The sequence below is a fragment of the Amblyomma mixtum genome, chromosome 4 (assembly GCF_055824585.1).
Source record: "Amblyomma mixtum isolate Tamu chromosome 4, ASM5582458v1, whole genome shotgun sequence".
Taxonomy (NCBI): Eukaryota; Metazoa; Arthropoda; class Arachnida; order Ixodida; family Ixodidae; genus Amblyomma; species Amblyomma mixtum.
This window is the reverse complement of record NC_143015.1, coordinates 81,353,959-81,369,658: the sequence shown is the minus strand read 5'-3', so window position 1 is coordinate 81,369,658 and position 15,700 is coordinate 81,353,959. Positions and strand designations below refer to the sequence as shown.

Genomic DNA, 15,700 nt, shown 5'->3' with positions numbered 1-15,700 from the left:
TCGTCGCGAAAAGAGAAGAGCTTAAAAACACCAGATCCAGCATTGTCGAAGACCTCGTGGACTTATCAACTATCTGTTTTAATCCAAATGACAAAGAAAAATTGACAAGTTCATTACTGATTGCAATGTCGTGACCAGTAATGGATAATGTATGCAAATGAATTCCGGGAAGATTGAAGTCTCCTAGGATAATTATATTTGGATTGCTGTTACGATGAGAATGCAAGAAGTTACTTAAAGAATGCACGTGGTCTATGGAAGTGCCTGGTGGTCGATACACCGCACCGATAACAAATGATTTGTTACCTACGTAGAGTTTGCACCAAGTTGACTCTATTTCGACAGGGACCGAAATTTCAACAAATTTCAGACTAGACTTAATGAAGAGAGCGACACCGCCTCCTTTCCCATGCTGCCTGTCCGCCCTAATTACAGCGAAACCTGGAGGAGTTATTTCAGAGTCAATTATACCATCATGTAGCCACGTTTCGGTGACCGCAATGACAACAGGCGAATGAGTTAGGATTAAAGAGATAAAATTTGGAAGCTTGTTTACTAAACTTCTGGCATTAATGTTCAGAACACGAAGGTTGGCGGCGGTGTACCGTCAGTCAGAATCTGCGGGTGACTTGGCAGCAGTAGCATTAGCAGCAGCAGTGTCCGGGGGCGTTGATTTCGAATCTTTGACCAAACTTTTCTCAACATCATCCCAGTTGTACCGCACGCTATCAATAAACACGTGTTCATAGCGCAAATGAACCTTCGAGCCACTGTCACGATAAGATTGCGTTGCATCCCATATTTTTTTCCGGATCAATCGAACGTGAGCAGAGAAATCCTCGGATAAGCTAATGCCTGAATTTTTGAGCCTATGAGCATTTTTTAACGCTTGAGTTTTTTCCCGAAAGTCGAGAAGCTTAACGATGACAGGACGAGGGCACCCTTCCTGCTTTCTACCTAGCCGATGATACCTTTCTATTTTAGGACAATCCAACTGAAGGTTATCGATGAATACCTTAGTCACCGCAATGAACAGAGCTTTGTTAGTTTCTTCATCTTCTTCAGCAAGACCGTGAAATATAAGATTGTTTCTGCGAGAACGGTTTTCCAGCTCATCATTTCTTGAAACAAGCTTGCTAACAACCTCAGACAACGAATTCAACTGGTGTTGCATGGCCCCGTCGCTTGCGTCACCGTTCGAGGTTGGCGGGGTTGACTCAAGAGCAGAGACTCGTGATTCAAGTGCCTCAAAACTAGAGTTCACTCTCTGCTGGAAACGCTTTATATCTGCAATATCTTCGGCCATTTTTCTCTGGCCCGCAAGCAATTCGGCAAGCATTTCATTAATAGCTGGCTGATTGGAAGTGGAGCAAGCGTGGAGCAAGGGCAATGGCAAGGGCAATGGAGTGGATTTTAAGAGAAGGCACATGTAGCAGGCAGTGGCAGAAAGCTAGGTGGGCGGATGAGAGCATGCTGACGGTAATAGGGTGGTCGCAGCTGGTACAGGACAGGGTTAATTGGAGAGAAATGGGAGAGGCCTTCGCTCTGAAGTGGGTGCAGTCAGGCTGCTGATGATGATGCGCACAGATGTTCGAGAGGAAGTGTCCGTTCTATTTCTGTTCCGCTGTTTGGAGGTGTCAGTCTCTGTCCAGAATACAAAGTATATTGGGTCCATTAAATACCCCGTTTAAGCTTCCTCCGGCTCGCCTGATGTTTTGGAGAAGGTGAAAGCACAGTTTTGGCTCCTGCTACATTCATTCTCAGGAGTTCAACACTATTTTTTTGACCTTCCGTTTCTCCACAAATCATCCCTCAGCAGGTTCTACATAAGCTGGGCGATTACTGGCATGCAGCGAATAGACGTCTCGCACGAAGAGATGGTTGCACTTAGAGGTAGGGGTCAAGTGAACCGGATGTACAGGCAGGTGATCAGTAAGAATCGGATTTGCACTTAATGCGTGAGACGTTATTTATTACTTGTAATCAATCATATTTTGTTCTAATTTCGTACTTTCTCATCTAGATTTTCAGATTACATTACGGCGCAAATCAATCATTTTTTAACCTGATTACAGGCAATCAGTTCAAAAGAAGTTGTTGCCATCACTAGAAGTTTGAGAACTTCAGCCTGACGGCCCACAGTGGTACTAGCGGGGATGTTCCCTTTGTGAACGAGCTTACTGCGGAGTAGCATCGCGTGCGATCACGTCGGCATCACTAACGGGCCTCCGCTGTCTTTTACGGCAGTTCTCGGTCCAGTAGGATAGCCCGTGACTGGTCTGTAGGGCCCTCCGCCCAGACAGATGGCGACGCATGGAGATGACGCCGCATAGAGAATGCAGGAGGGATAATCTCATGAATATGCAGAAAGCGAAGAGTCTATTAAAACCTGCACTACTTATCCATTTTTTGTTATCAAAAAGAAAATCATGTGGACCACGTGGGATTTTAAGTTTGAAAAAAAATGGGTGCACAGCAAAGACAAAGGTGAAAAGACGCAGATACGGTGTTGTGTGTGTGTTTTTGATCAGGCCTTCTTGCACTTTTACTTTAATGCGGTAAAATTTGAATCCTCATTGGAAAACAAGAACCGTGTCACATACTTCACACAAGTGGATGGAGGGATGATCTGCCTGGTGCGAAACGTGGTAGATGGTAGTTTGTCCACTGGAAGAGCTCGGGCAAAGCAGTGCGCGGGCACCAACAGCTTCGAATTCTATCGCACTGCCAACAAATGCAGCAATTAGATGTCCAATGAAATTTTTTTCCAGTGTTTACAACTAGATTGAAATTCGACGCTCGGTGCCTGTAAGAGTCTATTGTAGAAGCGCCTAACAGTGCATCCAAGAAAACAGGAACATGTAAATGGCCGTCCGCCAAAACAAGCATATGCCTATCGGAAGAGTGAACTCGCCCTATGATAAGTTCGCAGGAAGCAATACCTTAATCACTATCCGCAGTGCATATACTTTTGCTGTCACTTTTACCAATACATATGCGCAACAAACGTCAATGGTACAAATATTTAATGCATTTTAAATCTTATTAGGCACGAGCTACTCACAGTTGTGTCATCGTTGCATGGTGATAGGTTACATAACTCGATTTTGCCACTAAGTGTGGCTTGGACTATAACGCTTTTCTCAAGTATTTCACCCAAGAAGAGTAGGTAGATCAGAACACTAGATCATGTCTCTTGGGCTAGGGCGCATCGCTCTTACTCAATCCGCGCCCAAAAAGTAGTTCACACTCCGTGATAATTATAGCTACAGAGCCCGAACACTCAGTGCCTCACAGCTTCGACCTTGATTTTCAATGCTACCACATCGTTTTATACCGCTCTTTCTATTCTCCCAAGCAATGAACGGAGTTTCGAAAAGAACGAATGATACGTAGCGGATTAATATGGTTGCGCGGACACACAAGTTCAGCAACCTCCGCAGCATTGACTGCTATGTATGAAATGGAGTATAGTTGCCAGCGGATGACCTTGCCATCCGCCTGTCGGTTCAGCACTGCCGTAATCAAGGTATCTACCGGCTACTTGAAATGATAAAACCCATTGTCCGGTTTCATGCTCTGCTGTCCTGGAAGCATGGCTGAGGACAGTAGCCTGCCCCTTCAAATTTCGCCTCTGTGAGTGACCATAATGCGAGTCTCGCGATTAATGGATATTCCACTCTTTGCTCACTGTCTGGTTCTCAAGATATCCTAATAAACCGTTCGTGGGACACGACAGTCATAGGAAACGCACGAAATAGTTCATATTATTGTACGGACGTTCGCTTTTCAGAGCGGAACTCAGGAGCAAACAATCGCGTTTCACAGGACTGCTTGAAGTGTGGAGGGGAAAACTTTGTTATACTCCAGTGCTTGCTTTTTTTTTCCGCGGTTTAGGGGCATCTTCAGAAAATATTCTCTCCTTCATTATATCCCAAGGAGTCTTTTCTTTCGTCGTAGTCCACTTCTAAACAATGGTCGGTTGCACTAAGTCGAGGGCTCTGCTCGCCGCTTCCGCCCGTTGAGCTCGCTGTAGCAGACCTTGTTGGTTTTCACAGCGGTCGCCGGACAGGAGAGAATCTTCCACTGATCCGCACTCGGCTTTTGTTCTCCTATATTGGGGACCACGTCTATGTTTTTCCACAACCACGCGGTGTGATATATTATTGGTTTTTCTTCGCACCAGGGACATTTGTCCGCGTATATCGTAGGTTGCATTTTGTTTAGTATGTTTAGGTTTGGGTAAGGGCCTGTCTCTAATTGTGTCCGAGTGAAAGCTTCCACTCTGTTGAGAGGTTTGTGCGGTAGGGGATGTCGCATCCTTCTGCCTCTATAGTTTTCCAGTGTGGCCGAGTATCCCTTAGTTGTTGGCGCGAGTTCGGGGACCTCGTCGGATGCTCGGAAAATAATGTATCCTCGAGCTATCCTGTCAGCCTCTTTGTTCCTTGCCACACCCACGTGTACCGGTGCCCACAAAATTTTTTGTGTGGTCTTCTCGTTTTCTTCGTCGTTTTTAATTTTGTCGCTCGCTGCGAGGAGTATACGGAGTGTGCGACGACCTATCCTGCCAATCATGCAATTTTGGCCGACAGTCTCAGAGTCTGTGACTATTGTTAGCAACCGCCTGGTTCTATAGCCCTCCGCCACTGCTAGAGCAAAGGCCACTTCCTCGACCTCTGCTGCCTTGAAGTCCCTCCTATACAATTTCATAGCATGTTTCCCGCAGCTTAGAGCATTAAGACACGAGAAGAATGCGCCCAAAGATTACCACTATCAACCATACCCATGTAAACACAGGGGCAAAGGTACGTTAGAAGACAGCATCGCGCTGGCGTCGGGCTCCCTGCAGCATCAGTGGCGGCGCTGAAAGTTAAGCGAACTAAAAACGTCATGGCAGCTCCTCATCAGCGGACCGGTTTCTGGTGTGATATTAGCTACAAGGCATGCAAGCCCCAGCCGGCCAAAATATGTTCCCAAATAATAGCTGGTGCATGTTCAAGGTTTTGACGCGTTATGATGCCGTCCTTGTCTCCGGCGCACGAATTGAGAGTCGTCTGCAAAGCTACTGATTTCTTCACCAGGAAACGTGTGATAATTAGCGACAACTTCTAAAAACAACTCTTCTTTAATATTACCAACGAGTAACACCACCAAGGGTTGGTTGTAGTCGGAGTAAATTTGACTATTAGCAATAAACTTTGGAAGCCAAACAACAAAAGACTAATCGATTAGTTTTCTGTAAATTTTGAGTACGTTTTCAGTGCATTTCAGATGGAGTAATAATAATCAGTTAATTATTTCCTGAGACGTGTGAAAAACTGGTAAGAATGCACTCGAAAAAAGATGGCAAGAAAATGGATGATACAGAGAATCCCGAAGAATTCTTTCTTGCAGGATGCGTAATTTGAAAGAAGTAATGCTCTGTAAAAGAATAAAGGTTCTTAATTGGTTTGGTTTATGGGGTTTAACGTCCCAAAGCGACTAAGGCTATGAGAGACGCCGTAGAGGAGGGCTCCGGAAATTTCGACCACCTGGGGTTCTTTAACGTGCACTGACATCGCGCAGTACACGGGCCTCTAGAATTTCTCCTCCAAAGAAATTCAACCGCCGCAGCCGGGATCGAACACGCGTCTTTCGGGTAAGCAACCGAGCACCATAACCACTGAGCCACCGCGGCGGGGCAAAGGTTCTTAATTATCTGGTCATAACGGGTTTATTTTGTGTCACAAATGGCTCCCAGCGTTTTGCATTAGGTAAGCGTGAATCCTGTTTCTTTTTTTTTTTTTGAATTTCGGTTATATCAATGTGTTTTGAATCATTTCACGGATTCTTCCATCGATTTCTTAAATCGACATTTTTATTCTTACATTCGTGTTTTTGACAGCTTAAAAATTGAGATACCAAATACCGTTCGGCTCGAACATGTCGTTCCGAACAGTCTATGAGATCATCAGGCGGCCCTGTGGCAGGATCGAGATGTGGTGCGAAAATAGGCACAATAGTTTCGAAGTGCAGCACTGTTCCACGCCAACTGCTTGTACCTCTACCTTTAGTCAATCATATTAAATTCCTCTTTATTCAGTAAATATGAGAATCAAACCACTCTAGTATGTGTCCTGGACCACAGCTGCACGCTGCCAGCGCTTCTTTCTTCACTACACTGGAAGAGTGCCGTGCTTACGGAGGACCTTGCGTCTTTGACCAGCTGCTGCAGAGCGATTTTCAGGTACTGAATTGAATCCATTTCAGTCGGCTGGACCAGGATGCGAGCAATACAAGGTGGCTTCATTTATCAAACCAGGTCTGCCTTAGGTCTGAGCATGTGCCCCTCTTTTCAATTGCGGCTTCAGAATCCATAAAATGATGTATACTGTGTGCAACGTCTTTTTGCAGATGATACCTGGGATATCAGCGTGCGCTTTTGCTGTACAAACCCCAGCTGCGAACAGCGCTTGCTTGCTGGAAACAGGAGAGATCCAATTCTGTAGACGGCAGTATTTCGCGTCTCTTGCCATGGAGTTACGGTTCTGCATGGGAAAAAGGAATACTACATGATAGAGGTACTGAAACATTTCCGTCATGAATGCGATGTGGTGAGGGTTGAAAACGAAGTTTAAGTAGTTAATTCTGCCTGAATATTTCTACAACGGGCTTGAGGTTCATTCGGCGGCAACAGTTATCGCCCCTATTATTTTCAGTTCATGTGGCCTTTGGCACATAGGTTTGGTTTGGTTTATGGGGTTTAACGTCCCAAAGCGACTAAGGCTATGAGAGACGCCGTAGTGGAGGGCTCCGGAAATTTCGACCACCTGGGGTTCTTTAACGTGCACTGACATCGCACAGTACACGGGCCTCGAATTTCTCCTCCAAAGAAATTCAGCCGCCGCGGCCGGGATCGAACCCGCGTCTTTCGGGCCAGCAGCCGAGCACCATAGCCACTGAGCCACCGCGGCGGCCTTTGGCACATAGGGTATATTTGCTTATTTATTTTGCCCTCCCGTCAGCAATAGAGACGGGCATAGGTAATACATAAGGATAGCGTGGAATTGTAGAAGGCTAGAACCAATTACCAAACGAAGAACCTGAGAAACTGGCTTAAGCACGAAATTCAGCGCCACGCATTGAAGGATCAGAAATTGTTTGACTGAAAGAGAAAAGTGCTATTATATTTATGACGCACAAGTACGCGGAATCCAATAATGGTTTAGGTTTACATTGAGTCATGCCGACGTTATGTTTAATAAATTTCGTCGTGAAACATGCCTAGATGAAACAATTAAGCGACCGATTTCAGTTAAACTCTATGATAGAATACGTTGGAAAAAAGACATACGCATGCAATTTCTGTCTGTGATGCAAATATACTTTGGCCCTCGCTAGACTGCACAGTAGCGACGCTGGCTATGTATTGATAAATACAGGTAAAGAAAGGCGCTGATTTTTTCTGCATATCTTGCAGAACTTTAACGTTTCCATCTAACATGGATTAGGCATTCTCGAGTTGTGGCCCCACGAATTTTGCATAAAAAAAAACTTTGAAATTTTTAGTGGCTCCGAGAAAAGCACGTCCCGGATATCGGAGCATGTTACGAGCATTGCTCGGGGCAGAATCTATGTGTGCGTTCTAGCTATGGTGATAGGAGACATGCACCGCTTTGTAATTTGGAATATGGTTGCCGAACATTATAAGTAAGAATAAAAACCAGCTGTCTTAAGTTACTTCACAACAGATTTACACGCTAAATTACTAACCAACTGCTTAGTTGTGTGCAAGCAATCGGCTCCAGAAGAACTCGACATAACCCTTCAGCATCCATTAACCAATTTTTTTCGCGAGACAAACTATCATAAGAAAGGTTGCTCGCCGGGCAGAGTTCCTAAATTGAATCCACCCCGATTGATTTTTTAGAGGTATAATGATGCATTCACAGAAATGCTGAAACACCCTTTTAACCAATTGTGAAGAGAATTAGACATCTGTTTTCAATCTTTGGTTATGTACTTCTTGTGATACCGTCGCTTGTTATATCTCTATTTAGCCTGTAGTATGGCTAAGTAAATAGGAAATCAATAACTAAATAATATTAAATACAAACTCTCTAAAAAGTTAGAGCATAATGCTTGAAAGAGTAAAGTTAATTGCTTACATGGGAAGCGCGAATAAATTTGCACTTGTCTAAGTTAAACATCATGCTGTAAACCTCCCACCAAAAGTACTTAGTTTTATGGTTCTTACAAATAAACTCCTTCCTTGTTACTGTCACTTGTCATTCCCCGAAAAAGAGCGCAGGAGTTCACAAATAGGTGTATGGAAGCATAAATATTCCTGGCTAAGTCGGTTGCACAGGTAATAAATAGGCGACCTAGGACAGTGTCTTGACGAACGCCAGAAAGAACTGGGTGAACGGCGGAGATGAAATTATTGACTGCAGCATTCTGCGGACCATGACGGACGAACTGTTCAAGCCATTTCAGAACGTTAGGTGCCACGCCTACCATGCACACTATTAGTATCAGAGTTTAGAAAACCTTAATTAAAGCCTACGTGAGGCCTAGAAATTACCTCTGGGAGAAAAGTTAGCATATTTCATTAAGTTAAGATATAAAAGAGAAGCTGTGGTCCGCTTGAAGAAGATGTCTTGAATTCGGGCTCCAAGTTGTGAAAAAATATTAGATTGAAGGAAACTGCAGGAGTGGGAGGCGAGTGAGTGCTTCAAGATTTTACTTTGCGCCTGGCAACAGATATAGGCCTATAATTAAGACTTTCGTTCGTTTTCACATTGGTGCCTTTGTTGCGTTCCCCTCAGCTGGTAGATAAGTCGAGTCCAATCACTACTGCAGTGCTTTGCCTAAGACAGCGCGTGAATAGAGTTTAGCGAATTCCTGGAATTTTGGTTTAGTAAAACCATAACCATGGTTGCGGATGTCTTAAGAGCAGCAGTTTTTACTGCATCAATGGGGTTTATTACCACAGCACGCAGCGAGAAGTAATGATAATGCAGAACTACGGCAAAAACACGCGCTACAGCGCTTTAAAAATTGAATGAAAATCTATAATTTAGCACACGTTCACATGCGCTTGCTAATATGGGTTTGTTGTTTCATTTCCTTAGTAAAATCCTGCAGGCTCCAGGAACGCTAATAATGGTGCAAATTGTTGTCAGTTTGATTCTCAATATTCCTGCAAATGTATAGCACAAAAAATCTGAGCATTTTGACCACTGAACCACAAGAATAAGTCCTTAAGTGTAGCGGAAAAATAGATTCTTGAAACGCAACTTTCAGCGGATGTGTGGAGACATTTCATGCGGTTTGGTATGCGCTCCAAATGCGGGTTATACCACGCGCGTGGAGGGAATGAATGATTGTTCCAATAGATATCAAGTGATTCGTAAGACCAGCGGCATTACTCTTGAGTACCAGGTAGTTTTTTTTTTCAACATATTTACTGTACTTAGAGAAACCTTGCAATATAAAATTTGGCGGGGGCTTAGCTTTGGTTAATTCTGGTAGGTTGCGAAAGCAGGTGTTTTATACTGCATATGCAGCGCCTCTAGTGGGAAGAGCGCGGCGCGCCGTGCCAACCGCCCGCCGTTACCAGACGAGCCGAGTTGGTAGCCCTTCTCTCGCTCCTGGTATGACGTTACGCTATAACGTCACTAGCCTCTTAAAAGTATTCCGCGTCCATTGACGAACGCTTGTTTCTGATCGATTCACATGAATATAATCCAGCTGGCCAGAACATTGCACGCACGAACACAAAAAGCACAAAAACGAATTCAAAATAAAACATCTGTGAGCGAGAGGCAGTTAAATATTGTCCAGGAAATGATTTCAGTTCATTGGTTATTTTGTTTGATTAGGCGTAAATGATACATGACTATTGTTTAGTGCTGTTGGCAGATGCTCGCGCAGAATTATTGTAAGCTTCCTGGAAAAATTTTCTTACCAATTTCAAAATACACTCAATATATCAGCGACAAACAAACAAGGGAAATCTTCTGATAGATGCGTACTGTATTTTTAAACCGCTAAGGAAATGATTCCAGCATGCAAACAGTAAATAGCCTAACAATGGTTAAACAAAAATATCCTAAGAGGAAGTAATGAATTGTAGCCTATCTTCGGGCATGTTGGTTACTGCTAAGCGCACACTAAGAGCTTGTTGTTAGCATACAAACTAGTGTGCATGCTGTACGCTCTCTAATTCCAGTACGCTGAGCGGCAATTTGGGAGAGGCCAGACAGCGAGAATAAATCAGTTAATTTCTGGCATCCTAATCAAGATGCTGAATGTGGGGCCGAGTATCAAGTGGTACTCAGGAAGTTGAAGTCTGCTATTAAGATGGTGGGGGACACAGTTCGGCGGGTACCGACGATTTGCAGATTTAAGCTCCGCAAAAAACGTAAATGATCATTAGAGGGCCGGTAGCAAAGGCCTATTCTATTCGCAGGTTGGCTAGTTGGTGTGCTAGATAGAGATGGCTTATCATTCCAAAGCTTAACGTTACACTAAAGCAGTATGATTCGATGTTTATCCTAATGGTTATTAGCTGAGAATTCCCTAGCCTGTTTCCTGTTATAGTAATGAACAGTAAAAACATGGTATTAATTAAAGTTGTTGCAATCACGATATGCTCACAGAGGCACGTTTCTGCAAGGACTATAATGTCTCCAGAACAAGGACGATTAGCAGAATTAGTTTTGGGCTCCTTCTGAAAATACTTTCAATGTTAATGAACAAATTGAATATTTGAAGAACAGAGAAGCAATGCCCAGTGCCCCTTTGATGTACTTTTTCTACGAATCACGAATACATGTTTGGGAGATGGATAATAATACTTTATTAGCCTTCTCATGGATGCAGTTTGTGCCAATCTTTAAAGCTTCATCGATAACCGGGTCTTGCATGTCGCAATATTTATTCATTAGAGCATTGTTTTATTTTAACTGGAAATACGGCAATTAAGGTAGTCATTTGTGAAATCAGTTTTCGCCGTGTTGGGCGTGCAGAAAGAAAATAAATCATCTGTTCCTGTATTGAATTTTTCTTTGATTCCCTTTATGAACTTGAGCATTTCAGTGACAACACCGTAACACATTAGCACAACCCAAAGCCGGCCACGGGTCTGTCTGTCAGAGCTTAGTTGGAACAATTGAAGGCATTGCTGCAAGTGCCGATTACGTTTTAAGCCACATATTTCTTATATTTCACATGACCATGCTCAAGTGGAGTCCTCAATCACCCCTCCAGCTCGAATCGCATGCATCTAAAACCAAATTTTTCCTCCTTTCGCACGCTTTTGCTTTCGAACCCCCACTACAATGTTGGTATATGCAACACACCTTAGCATAGAAAAAACTTTTATTTGGTGTAATATGATCGCTTTGAAATTTTCTTTTGTGGTTTTTTAGGGAGATGGGGGGTGGGTGAGGGGATTAGACAGCTTAGATGTTAATTAAACCAGGCGAAATTTTGTCACCATCAACACTGTGTTGAAAGCACACTATTGTTCATGCCTGCATGAATCTCTCTGTGTGCTGCGGCTTTTCTCTAATGGAGTAACGGCAACTAAGAGAAGTTTGGGTGCCAGGTGTGCGGAGGCATGGCCTTTCCTTAAATCTGTGCTTTTTGGGCACTTCCGCTCTGGCGCCGGCTTTTTATTACGCAAGCTCTACTCCTCCCATACAAATCTGAAGGTCATGCGGCGACGAAATTTGACCTTCAAACTTTCCATCTGCTCCTTCAAGTAGGAGCGGATGGATGGAAAAGGATGGATGGAAACATAAAATACTTGGTGTTGTGTTCACTAGTCAAATGACACGGGACAGTCATGTTGGGCAAATGGCTAAAAAACTCTCCTCTGCTGTAGGTGCCTTATTTCGAACCCGTGTCCTCCTTCCGATATCCATTAGGCTACAAGTTTACCACGCACTGTTCCGTTCACAACTTGACTATTGCACACTAGTATGGGGAACGACTACAAAAAAAAAAACGTCGGTACACTTCTGCGTCTAGAAAAAAAAGCCATGCGTTGCATAAACAATGTGCTACATTTACATCCTTCAGCCGCGCTATTTCGTCAGCATCATGTCATTAATATTGAGTCTCTTTATAGTTACCGCCTCCTCTACCACTTTTATTTTGCTAACGAAATGTATAAAGAATTCCTTCTCTCACTCTCAGGTGCAGCGTTGCGCTGTAATATTCCGAAAACACGTGCCCCTGAAAAATGGTTGATTCCACACCACCGAACTAATTACCTTCTGCAGTCATTAAGCTATACAGTGCCAGTGTTACTAAATCAGATCAGTCGATCTAGTTTTAATAACGCTCGAATAACGCGTAAAATGTTGCGTTCATTGTTTCTGGAGGGATCCGTGTTTGCTGTTTTTGGCGTAAAATGGTAACGTGTTCAGTAAAAACATACACATTGTAGTTTAACATCTCATATGTGCAATTATCGCTTTTTTTGCAGTTTTATGTGCATGTTAACCCTGGCTTTTGTATAACATCTCAATATCTTTTTTGCATGGTTTACTTCACCTCTTATTTTTGTAAATCTGTGATCAAATATGACCGTGATAAAATATGTATGGCCGTGTGTAATAGAAATTGATATCTTGTATATAATTTTTTGTACCGCTGTAACTGCTGACTGCCGCCGGCTTCCAGGCCTCGTCAAGCTGTTACTACAGCTTTTTGCCTGGGTGACCATCAACATTGTAAAAATGTTGAAAATAAAGCAGAATTGAAATTGAAATTTATTTCTGACAAATATAAAGTGTTCTTGACCCTTACGGGTCCCTGGGCGCCGTGGTCGATCCTTGGTCCAGGATGCCGCACTTGACTGCTGCCATCGTGGCTCGGCGTACCAGAAATCGTTGCGCTTCCTCGTCCTCGCTGGCTCCCACTGCGTCACACTAGGGTGATATATTCTAGGCTCTAAGTCTGCCTTAGGGCAGGTCCATGTGACATGTTCTAGTGCAGGTTTACCATGACACGACGGCCATTCGTCTACATATTGTGTAGTGAAAATCTTGTGTAGTTTTGCAGCTTTGGGTTTGTAGGTTTGTAGTCTGCGCAAGTCTACCACCTCCTCTATGGTAAGCCTTTTGTGTGGGACTGAGTAGCGTTTCTGCTGACCCCTGTAATGATCGAGTATGTCTGAGTACGGGGGGGGGGGGGGGTAACAGGGTAAAGGGTGTCCATGGTGGAAAGTGCTGAGTCTGCTCTGTTGACGCGCCCTGGAGTTAACTCGTCTGCTGCCACGTTGCCCCTCATCCCCTCATGTCCCGGAACCCGCACTATACTATGTTTTGTGTTTATGTGTCTTCCCGTCGTGTGTAGAATGGCGATGCTGTCAATCCTGCCTCTTGTGTAGTTTCTGCATGCTTGTTTGGAGTCCGTCACTATAGTGAGGTTGTGTCCTGTTGCGTTGCCGTGCGATATTGCGAGAGCAATGGCGGCCTCTTCAGCTGCTTCTATGCTTGGATTGTTTATCGTTACTCTGGTTACTTCTCTCCCTCCTTCGTCTGTTAGAACGGCGATGGTATTTTGTTGGTGTCGCTGCTTTGCTGCATTCGTGTAGACTACGCCGAGATTGTCGCTGAATTCCCTGCTGAGTGTTTTACATTGCTGCATTCGTGCAGACTACGCTGGGAATGTTGCTGAATTCTCTGCAGTGTTCGGACTCTGCAGAGAATTCAGCAACATTCCCAGCGTAGTCTACACTAACGCAGCAATGCACCAATACCAGCGCAGCCTTGGCTCTGACATCATGACACGTGGCTCCCACCCCTCGCCATTGCGGCACGCCTTGAGGCAACGGCGCTCGCTCGCATGGTAACTACCGAATCGCGTGGCTCGCTGCGTATCCGGAGCTGCGTATCCGGATCCGACGGCACTCTCGCAACTGCCGGAAATCGCGTGACGCGCCTTTCGCTATTTAAAATCGTGTGCCATGTGCTTACCTTCATACAAAGCCATGGTTGAGCAACGTGCCGGAACTAGCGCTTCGACAATACGTCCCCATGAAGCGGAATCTGACGTTCTTTACGGTTTCGAAAGGCGTCAGATAGCATAACCATACTTAACAGTGCTTTCGCTCGTCTTACTTGGATTACCCGAGTTGAACCACGGCTATTTTTTCCTTTTTTTTAATGAAGGCGGCTTCATTAAAATGTCGTGTTTGCCCTTTTGTGCTTCCAGCTATTTCCTACTATCGCAGCTATTACTGCGGCAAATTTTTATGTCCGCATGTACTCCCACACCGCAAATGTCCCCGTGTATTCCTGACTCTTGTGTGAAAGTGTCTCTGCTTTGTTCCTATGTTGGCGCATTTCATTTCTTCTTGCCTCTCTATTTTATGTGCATGTTCATTGCCCGCGTTCGTCACAACACCGAAAGTGAGCTGGTTGTTTTGAGAGTCTGTAATGCTTCATTTTTCTTTTTTCAAACCTATCTCTTTACCGCTTCTAAGATAAATAAAAAACAACGTTTTTTTATGAGCTCATATAGCCCAGGCAAAATTGACTTTTGGAGACATGGTCATTATTATTCGCCTCCTTCTTAACGTGGACTCAATTCCCGCATTTCGGACATTCAAGAATACGTCTATAAATACAGATTTCGAATCCTTGTGATTTCTGAGCCCAATCTACAAAAACCCACCCGAATTTCTTGCTATCAAGCGTTTGCATCTTCCACGCACAAGTGGAAACAGCAAGGCCATCGTCTACTTTCGAAGGAGTTTAATTATGTCCACCATACGGTTCCCCCTCCCAACGACAACCAGTGCGTCTGTCTAACGGTAAAAAGGCGGACCCAGACTTTACGCATCTGGGCACGTACTTACCTCTAAGAACACTGTTTGAGGCCCACATATTGACGAACTTGCTCGCTGTAACACCTGGCCCTTGGATCGTCACTGGAGACTTTATTGCGCCTCACGCCATGTGGAGAGTCATCCAGATGAATTCGAAGGGAAGGCGTCTTGTCTGTTTCACCTCTCATCGCAACCTACAATGCCTTATTGACAGTTCTCTAACGTACATTGGCGGGCTGACTTTCAGCAGCTGTCTGGACTTGGAGTTTGTGTCTCGGTGCCTTGCGAGGCTTTTCCGGTGGTTTGCCGAAGTAGAAACGCATGGAAGGGACCACATCCCCACATATATTATTTTTCCTCGTATCGCTGGATGCACATCTGCCAAACGTTTGCAATTCGTAGACTGGTCTACGTTTAAAATCCTTATGGAAGGTGTCTGCAGAACAGAAATACAACAGGCATTGCAGAGTGTGTCAAGGAGGCTATGGAAAACGCGAGATCTTTCTTCACTCCAACGCCAAAGTTCACACACTTCGATGTGGAGCTGCAGCGCCTCCGATAACTTCGGCGAAGACCAGAACGAAGATATAAGGGCAGAAATTCGCTGCTCGACCTTAGGACTAAAGGCGCACGCAGAAGAAAATCTAGCGCAGAATTCAAATACTGTTGGCTGACCGTTGAAAGGCATTCTATAAATCTCTGGATCCACGAAAGCCTCTTTCACGAATTTGGAGTGTGGTGCGTGGTCTTCGGATATCTCATCAGCCGTTGCACCCATTAATGTCTCTCGCACTGCATCAAGGACCTAGCGAAACGGAGATAATTGAAGACTTTTGCGCAAGAACAGCAGGCCCAAAGAACCCATCCACAACT

The 15,700-nt window shown here is 44.4% G+C and overlaps 1 protein-coding gene across 1 annotated transcript in view; it reads right to left on the bottom strand.

Moving 5' to 3' along the window:
* Positions 1 to 607: 607 nt before the first annotated feature.
* The window catches only part of LOC149347180 (uncharacterized), a 39,163-nt gene continuing 24,070 nt past the window's right edge, over positions 608 to 15,700 (bottom strand). Inside the window, exons 10-11 of the mRNA XM_089541514.1 lie at positions 15,055 to 15,263; positions 608 to 1,354 (exon numbers count right to left, since the gene is read on the bottom strand). Coding sequence (XP_089397640.1) covers positions 608 to 1,354; positions 15,055 to 15,263 — 956 coding nt within the window. The remainder of the gene's footprint in view (positions 1,355 to 15,054; positions 15,264 to 15,700) is intronic.